The following is a 9,637-nucleotide window of genomic DNA, read 5'->3' on the forward strand; positions in this document are numbered from 1 at the left end:
AGATGATAGAAAGGTAGAGATAGAGAAATTAATAGATATAGAATGTAGATTAATTTCTACGCAGTCTTATTAAATAAAAAACATGGAGCCAAATATAAGGGTGAAAGCCTTAGCAATCAGGGAAATAGGAATAACCACCAGCTAACCTTATCTCACCACAGCGCAACTTCCAAAGTCTTAGAAACCCCAGCTACAATAGAATAGTTGTATAGACAAATAATAGACTATAGATAACTGTGATGAGTAATTAATAGAGATAGGTAAACAGGTAGTAGGTAGATAGAAGATAAAATAGATAAATGATAGATAAGTGATACGTAGACAGATAACAGATGGATAAATGATAGAAATTGATGATTGACATAGACAGATGATAGAAGGGAGACAAATGATAGATAAGAAATGGATGACTAATAGCCACAGGTAGACTGTTGATAGGCAGATACATAGAAGATAAACATATAATTGCTGGGAGTAGACAGACAACAGAGATAGCGTATTGATATAAATAGACAACAGAAGACAGAGACAGAGGATAAGATAGATGATTGATAGATTTTATAGTCAGACCGATGAATTATAGATAATCTTTATTGCCAGGCAGCACATGGAGCCAGTTATCTACTGAAATGGATCAGTGTACACAGAAATCAAAAGGATCAATGCCCCCCCCCCCAACAACCACAGCGTGACAGTGAATATACTTGATGAGTGTCTGAGCATGTCCTCTCTGCCCTCAGGTCGACGCCCATGGCAATATTCTCCTCAGCACCCTGGAAATCAGGAATGAGACCAGCGGCTCCGAGGTGCTCACGGGTGTGAGTGACCCCAAGGCCACCATGTACTCGTATGACAGTGCCAGCATCCAGTACCGCAAGCCGCTGAGCAGCCGCGAGGGCTTCGGGCGCGGGCTGGACAGGCACGGGATGCCCGGCAAGGGGCGCATCCGCAGGCGCGCCTCGCAACTCAAAGTGAAGATCCCTGACTTAACTGACGTGAACTCCATAGACAAGTGGTCCCGAATGTTTTTCCCCATCACTTTTTCTCTTTTTAATGTCGTTTATTGGCTTTACTATGTCCACTAAGGTCAGTCTCATGGTTTCATTTAGACTCTTTTCCTTGGCTTGTTTTCTAACCCCACAGGTTCCCAACAGCGATCACTGCTGTGGTTTTTGAGGTAAGAGATTCAGCCATCCAATTGGTTTTCGTGTCAGTTTTTATTATCACACCATGTTTACTTCAACAACAACAAAAGGGTATTTTTTTCCTGTCTACTGTGGTCCAGGTTATTAGCTCTGTAAGAGTTCCGTCGATTGCTTTGTTTACAAACACAAGAAAGAGAGGTAGATGGGTGGTAGCTATTGTTGGCAGCCTTTCCTAGTTGCCCTGGATCTTGCCGAATAATTTGAAAACGAAAATGTACAATGGACCTTGCTGTCCACCTGCACTGTGTTCTGAGTAAACTGTAATCATCTCATTCTGCCAAAAACAAAACAAAAAAAAATGTTTTTAATGACAAGAAAAAGAAAAAAAAAACTAACTTCAGCATCTCAGAAGAATAAAGCCATTGATAAGCTGCAGGTTTCCAGGAAGTGGGGATATAATGCTGACAGTTTCCCTTCCCTCTGAGTCCCTTCCTGAAGGCTTCTCAGCTCTGTAGAAGAGGGACATCAAAGCTAATGTCAGTCACCTTTTCTCCCAAACTCACCCTCCATCGAACAATGACCATGGAGATCCTTACCAATGCTTCTTTCTCAAACTGCCCAGATGTTCAAAGTTAGTATTAGAATCCAGCCTGATCTAACCGGTAGTCACTGAGAACATTTTTCTTTTCTTCTCAAGAATAAAGAGTTTGGGGGACAATCAATATTTTTCTGGCTGGCCGTTATGGAAAGCAGCTATGACTCTCCTTCATGAGCCTTAGAATCTCCTAATGCCATGAAACCATGTGATCATATTTCCACAGTTCCTGCTCCAGAAAAAGGAGAGAGAGGATATATGAGGTCCAGCCAGTGGGGGATTTGAAGGAGGTAGAGACAATTTTTTTTTTCTCAAGGAAAATTTATTTCTATGAGAAAGGCAAGACTTACATGTTATGAGAAGGGTACCTGAGCAGTTACCTGAACTGCCAAGTCTTAAGTCAAATTGTATGTATTGCTTAGCCTTCCAGACAGCAGCATCTAATGGTGACAAGCTCATCACACAGGACTCGACTGGAACTTTTTGATTCTGTTCACTGAGCTCTGCATTTCAAACTACAAAATGGATGGCCCAGGAAATGCTCATCCACCACGTCAGTGTCTTCCTCCAAAGCCAGATTTCCAGCTAAAAACAAAAAAAAAAAAAAACAAAAAGAAAAAGAAAAAAGAAACTTTATTAAAGCAAAATCGCAGAAAGAGAAGAAACTCATAATGACAAAATACCGAGCCTTTAACCATGCACACCAGCCCCTGAAGAGTGGACCCTGCCTGTCTACACTCATTAATCACTGTCATTATTGCACAGCCTCTCCTGTGCTCATGGATGACTCTGGGTCGTGGTTCTCGTGACTTTCAGTAAAGCAACACAATTCTAAAGATGCTCAACAAGCTACTGTTAAGTTCTTCCCATTTTATGTCATTAAAACCTCATTTTCTTTCGGAATGAGCTTGTCAAATTATATATGTTTATTTGCAAGGTTGAGTGAGACCACAAATTGACTAACCACGAACGGAGGCCACTTTGGTACACGACCCATGCACGGGACGAGGAAATGAAGGAGTAGACATCAGGATGACTGCCTCATTTGATAGTCTGGCTCTCCTCTCAGAAGAGAATCAATGTGCAGAGTAGTGGGAGCTGCTACAATTATCGTCACAATGGGAAAGGGAAAGCTGAAATTCCTATGAATGAGCCCAAGGGCAGAATACGGAAAAAATACAGTTAGAAAGCAAGAGGAAAAGAGAAACCTTAAATGAGTGAGTGGGGCTGGATGTAATAACAGACACTATTAAAAATATAAAAGTCCCACTACACATTTAAAAAACAAAAACTGATCACAGCAATTTCTTGAGGAGTGCTGGGATTTTGAGGACAAATTCTCACTTAGGTTTTCAGGAAGTATAAACACGCTTCCCAGGCTGAGCAATCTTCAAACTGTGGTCACAGGGTCATCCATGCATGTAAAGCTCTGCTCAGTTCTCAGCAGGCTGAGATGCCTTGCCATGAATAATGCCAGGACAGAGTAGAACATGGTCCTGTCTGTAATGGGACCTTCCTGTTGCCTATGAAGACTCAGGAACCACTTTGCAGTCATTTAGTTTAAACATTAGGAAGGGAAATTACGTGCCTGATGCTGAACAGAAATTAATCATTCTGATGTCAAAGCTGTTTAAAAGACTTTTAAGACAGGAATACTGAATCTAGAGAAGTATCTACTTAAATCTTCTCATAAAAGATTGTGATAATTTGTTTTTTCGTACTACATTTTCCTTTTTAAAATCTAAAGTGATTTTGTTATAGTTTTAGATTTAAAGCATCTTTAAAAAAAAAACATTTTGAACTCCTACATTTTAACCTTCTAAAATGTAAACGTGATTAGGCCCGCACTGCCCACTAGGCATGAATGGTATGGGGATCACAGCCATGATTATGCAAATCCAATCAAATGGCTTTGATCTCAGAGGCAAGGGAAGCCCACAGCATTGAAAAGCTGTCCTGCTTATGGGTCACGATCTTTGTCCTAACTTCTGAACACATCCCGGACTAATCCTTTCCTCTCTGCTCCCTTCACAAGCCAAACACTGACAGGGAAGCACCTTCCTTCTCTGGCTTTCTCCCTCTTCTTGCCCTAAATGTTGTGAATAGAACATAAAAGTTATTAGACATTCTGAAATGTCCTCACACTGGCCCCCATTCTTGAAAGATTCAGATTACGTCATACAAAGGTTATTGTTTAACTATTATTGAATTGATTTCTTTTGCCCTGGAAATAGCCAAAATCCCCTGCATCGAGGAACAGAAGAAACTGAAACCGGAAGACTCCCTTATGCCCCATTTACACCCAGAGAACCCCATATTTCACAGTTCAGCTGTGGGACAGATTGTGTGGAAGACTTACCCTGCTGTGAGCAGGGGAGACATCACACCTTTTACTTAACAATGCTGACTGCACACTTATCCCTTCGTCTCAGATTTTTTCCCCCTTGGCTTGAAATATCAGATGTTCCTTCCAGTTAGCAGTTCTCTGAGGCAAAGACCCAGGTAAAGACTTATTCCTGCTTGAGTAATCCAGGATTAGTATCTCCATCTCCTCTGTTGCCAAATAAAAACAGCAGCTGGCAGGCATGTCTGTTGAGTGAATAAGATGTGTTTGTGTACACACCACCTTTATTATGCATTACAGTCAGTGATGGATCTTAAAAATTCAGTGAGAAAAAATGTGGTGCAGAGAAAAAGAGTAATAGTTCCAGGGTCCAAAAGGCTGGAATTTCCTTAAAAAGCAAGTCATAGGAAATTGACAAAATTCCACTGTCCTAAAGTCAACGACTATTTTATGACTGTTTGTTTAGAAAGGGTTTGGTTACAATCTGCCAAGCTACACCAAAAGGATACAGGACAGTCCTTCTAGAAGGAAACGGTCTCCAAGTTGGATAGTATCTTGTCAAAGGGGGATGCGCTGCCGTTCGTTTATTAAAGTATAATGACGTATCCTAGGAAGGGGTGAAAGGAATGTGCAAATGTTTGCTCAAGATGGTTCAGTCAGCAGTTTCTGAGTTGAACCGAAGAGACAAACATACATCTGGAAAAAAAAAAAAAAAAAAGCAAAGGTCCATTTGCTTTTGGAATGTGGACTACTACTGTGTGAACGTCCTTGTAAATTCTGTACATAGTTCACTGAACTGTCCCCTGTAGTGTGGTGGTCTTCAACTTTGGGGGGATGTTTGAACAACCTGAGCACTGTAAATAATGTAAGCTTACGAAGCATTTGCTTTTATTCATAAAGTGAAATGATTAGTGATTTGGGCCCAAACCAGAATCTCTCCAGCTCTTGCTCTTTCATGCATTCAGTCATGTGACTCTGCTGTAAGCCATAGCCAGGTGTCTGTGATCACTGCCTCATGCCTTTACCCACTCAAAGGGACAGCAGCTGCCTAGAAGGCTGCCAACCTGTGGGGCCAAAGAACAGAGCACCAGCAGAAACAGGAAAGGGAGCAATCTGCTCCTTGAACAGTCATGAAAAGTAGATACTCTGTTTTCAGTCACTGTGGCTATTCGTATCAAGGACTGAATTACTGATGCTGCTTCAGGGGTCAGGGATGGAAGGGATGCTCAAAATCCACAGGTAATCCAAAGCTTTGTCTGCACCAATAGCTTTAGCATCTAACTTCTTTTCCACTACATTTTCTAGAACTTCTAATAAGACTAGAAATGAATAGAATTGATGGATTTGATCAGGGTGAATAATAAATATCCAAAGGATAGGCAGGGGTACAGGGAGAAACAATAAAGTCCTGGATAGCACCAGGTGGCAGACACATACCCGAAAGGTACATAGGTAACTATGTCCTTACTTCTAAAGGTAGAGAAAAATTTTGGTACAAACTGATCAAGAAGGCAAACACAGGTATTTAACTTGGGGAAAGAGTATGTGCAGTGTGAGCTGCTTGAATTTGAAGAACCTGGTAATTAAAAAGTTCCGGATATTCTTTTCTCCAAGTTTTCGGAGTTCTTTTCAAAAGTCTTCAAGATGTGGGCTGTTATGGCATGGAATGTGTTTCCATGCAAACTGCCAATCCCAGAGAGAGTGACAGCACCAAAAGACATTCAAGCCATTGAAGACCGAGATTGGTTTCTCAGTGTTAAAGGGAAAGGTGCCCTCCTTGGAGGTAAAATCCTTTGTGTCATTTTACATGGTAGCAGAGTATACATGGGGAACTATTATTTTGGGATATTTTAATTCCAAGATGTGACCCACAACTACCTGAACACACAAAACATACCTTGTTGGAACTAATCCATTCTGCCAATTTTCAGGTTAGAACACACCGTGATTTTTACCTTAGCTTTTCTTCAGATAACACATCAGCTGGAATGATTGAAAGTGTAATTGTTGGGAGCTACAGCAAGCATTTGATAGAAATTCTTTATAATAAATGAATTACAAAACAGAAAATATTCAATTCCTAGAAGGGTAGGAATGAGGATTCTGTGTTTTGACACCTCCCATGGCAGGAATTTCCCATTAAAATTGAAGCAGTCTAACAGATTTTTCTTGTTTCTCTTTTACCTAATCAGAAGTCTTTGGCATATTAAGGGACTTGCATCAAGAGACTCAGAACCATTTTTGATTGGATCCCAAACCTCTTGTGTATCATGGATTTATCACACACACACACACACACACACACACACACACACACACACACACACACACACACACACATCCAATGGGAATTCAAATTGGGAAAACTGATACTCCTGAACCAGTTGAGAAGGAATTCCACTCTCCAGAGCAACAATCCCCATATATTCTGTCCTGTGGACAATCAAAACAAGTCAGTACACACCAGAGAGATCAAATAACCTGTTATATTTGCCTTAGGGATACAGGGTCACAGATACATTCATTAAAATCGTCTCATTCCAAAGCCAAAGGATGATCAAGAGCAATATTATTACCTGGCTCTTGCCTTTTCCCGGGTTTCCCTTTGAGGAGAAACAGGAAAGAGGAGATACTCCCAAATATATTTTTATATGTTCAAATAACTAAAATATTATATGTGTATTTTGAAATTTTGGATTTTATAAAATAGATGAACTTCTGTGTCTTATTCTTTCCCAACTACATACCCAATAAAATCAATTCCTTTACTTATTGCCCATCTCATTTCCAAAGCTCATATGCTATCTTGCTTATATTTAGATGGCAGCTTCAATCTTTGAACTTACATTGTATTTCTTCATTAAATTCACAAACAAAAAAAATATAATTCTTCCCAATTTCTACTCATAATGCCTTTAAAAGGTCTTCAGAGGCGAATCTTTTAATTGTGGCTACCTCTGAAAACCCTTGAATTATTTTTGTTTGTTTTTTTAAGAGTACACATGTTTACAAACATCTTCTCTCTCCCAACTTTTTTTCAGAATACAGTAGAAATGAAAATAATGAGCTTAGACCTGTGGATGATTATGTTATCTATACCGTACACCATACAACATGCACTATAATATTGAAAGGCTAAACAGTGGTGGAGAGAGGGAGAGATAATGATGGAAGACACCTTGGAATCAGGGTGGAGGTATGCCTCCACTCAGGTCTGTGATTCTTGATATGCCAGCAGATGACTTCGAGTTCTCTTCCAGAACCAAGTGTCAAAGGTTAGAGGAGCTCATTTACGTGGGAGTTTAACAAATGGTGCCAGTTCACCATGGTCCCTGCTGATGCAGCCCCACAAATCTAATCCTAGTCTTTCCTGCATGCCTTTGAGAGTCAGCCACTTGGTGTCAAGCTAATTGAGGACTACTCATAGTTCTTCCAAACCTCATCCAATACGCAGTTACACAGGCAAGTAGCAAAATTATTTTACTGCTTTTATGATATTCTGTGCTACAATCTTCCATTTTAGGAAAGTATCTTTAAGGGACTCTCAGATAACATTCATCCATGTGATCTACTCTTTGTTTTTAGATCTTTAGAAGATACAGATGTTCTTAAACCATATCCTCTGTAAATGGTCAAGAAAAAGCCATAAAACTCTCTTTTGTGGATGGAAAAGCCAAATTCTAGCCAGCAACTGAGCCCAAACATATTCCAATGACATCTGCAGTTATGAACTTCTTATCTCTCTATGTCCCTAGAATGAAACGACCAAATACTCTTGAGCTTTCAAGCCAGATGCAGCTTCCATTCTAGATGAAAGAGATTCTGGGTCCTTAGAACCCATTACTCATCTTTCTTTCTCCTTTCCCCTTGTGTCCTGCTATACCACTTGACCACTCCAATTAGTCTGATGTTTGAGATACAGCCATGGCCAAAAACTGAAAGTTTATTAGATTGTGATTAGTCTTGCGGTTATTCACCAGCCAATGTACCCTCCCCATCCTAGTCTCTGAACATGATCACCAAAATGATTTCTGCAAGTATCCTTCACTTTTACTGAGTGTTCATGATTCTCCTGGAGCCTTCAAACTGGTGAAAATTCTTAGGATATTCTTTCCCCATCCAATTGCAAAGTGTCTGTGGGTCTGTTATACATGGCTTTAATTGTGCTCATGTGTTTTCTTCTATATCTTATTTGTTGAAATATTTTATCATTTATTATATTGAATTTTTTAAAGAAAATTGTTAGGATAATGCCTAGACATACCATTTTTCTGCTGTATGTCAGGCTATGAATGGAACACCTTCTTTTTTTTACAAAATTAGCTGAGTGGTCTGCTCCCTGCCTCAGGCATCCTTCAAAGATGATTCTTCCAACTTCCCTATGTGCTGGTACACTCCTGCTCCTCATAAAGCAATGAGGTGATTGCTTTCTTTTCTGCTTTCCCGTGGTGTTTTTGACCTCTAGATGGAGTCACATCTAACAACATCATTTTTTTCCAGAGAAAGGAGGCATTCCTAATTGTTGAAGTCCTAACAGAGGTGAGGTTAGTATTTTCTAACACAGGAGTATCTGCTGAGATCCATTCAGGTGCAAGTGACAAAAGATGACTCTCAAAGGATTTTTGTACAATCAAAACATTGATAGCTCATATAACAGTAGGATTCGAAGAAGAGACTCATGTAGATTGCTTATTTCAGGAATATAAGACCCAAGACACTTCTTGGGCTCTCTGAATATTATCAGCACTCAGTTTAGCTGCAACAGGGTTGCACAAACTATTCCTCAGATATTCATACTGAGGGACAGAAACAGGGTAAGTCTTGCCTTGGGTTACTTTGTAAAGTCAAGGAACTCTTTCCTCATCTCAGCCCCTGAAACCATCCTTTTTGTCCTGTTGGCCAAAGGTTAAGTTAGACATTGTTCTTGAACCATTCACTGAAGAGTGTGGTTATCATGACTGGCTTATAACAAATACCCAGAGCTGTACCATATAAAAGTTAATTAATAACAAGTATAGAAAATCCTTTCCCACCAAAATATAACAGCACTTTGCTCTACATCCCAGCCCTATAAAGATATAACACCAGTATGGGGACACAGAAGCCCAAATAGCTTAAATAACTTACCCAGATCTGATAGTTACTGGTTTAGTGGGTATTCATTCCCAATTTTTCTGCCTCCAAAGGCAAAGTTTCTACCTCTCCCATATGATCTATATTTAATCTCTTTGACCTCAATGATACAGGCTTTTAGAGCAATTCAAAGATGTGTGAAACTTGGAAGAAGAGAGCTCTCACATCCAAGAACAAGGTACTGTGCCCAGTAGATGCTGTTCTGTTTCTTTCTGTCCACTCCACCCTCTCTCTACTCCCCACACAAGAGCCTTTCATTGTTGTTCGAAGAGAGCGATGAAGAAAAGCCTGTGCAGCAGCAGCGTTTGGCTGTGCCCCCTTCTTTGGGTCCACAGCATTATTAGAGGCTCACATAACCCAGTTTGCCTGAGTTGGAGTGGCAAATTAAGCGACCGCTTTAAATTATCGAGTCTTAGAAAT

General features: G+C 40.1%; 1 protein-coding gene across 1 annotated transcript in view; it reads left to right on the forward strand.

The window, feature by feature from the left end:
* Positions 1-9,388, forward strand: part of Gabrb1 (gamma-aminobutyric acid type A receptor subunit beta1) — a 417,219-nt gene extending 407,831 nt beyond the window's left edge. Inside the window, exon 9 of the mRNA XM_028861997.2 lies at positions 741-9,388. Within this exon, the coding sequence (XP_028717830.2) occupies positions 741-1,085 (345 nt within the window). The 3' untranslated portion in view covers positions 1,086-9,388. The remainder of the gene's footprint in view (positions 1-740) is intronic.
* The last annotated feature ends 249 nt before the right edge of the window (positions 9,389-9,637 follow it).

The sequence above is a fragment of the Peromyscus leucopus genome, chromosome 10, assembly GCF_004664715.2.
Source record: "Peromyscus leucopus breed LL Stock chromosome 10, UCI_PerLeu_2.1, whole genome shotgun sequence".
Lineage (NCBI taxonomy): Eukaryota > Metazoa > Chordata > Mammalia > Rodentia > Cricetidae > Peromyscus > Peromyscus leucopus.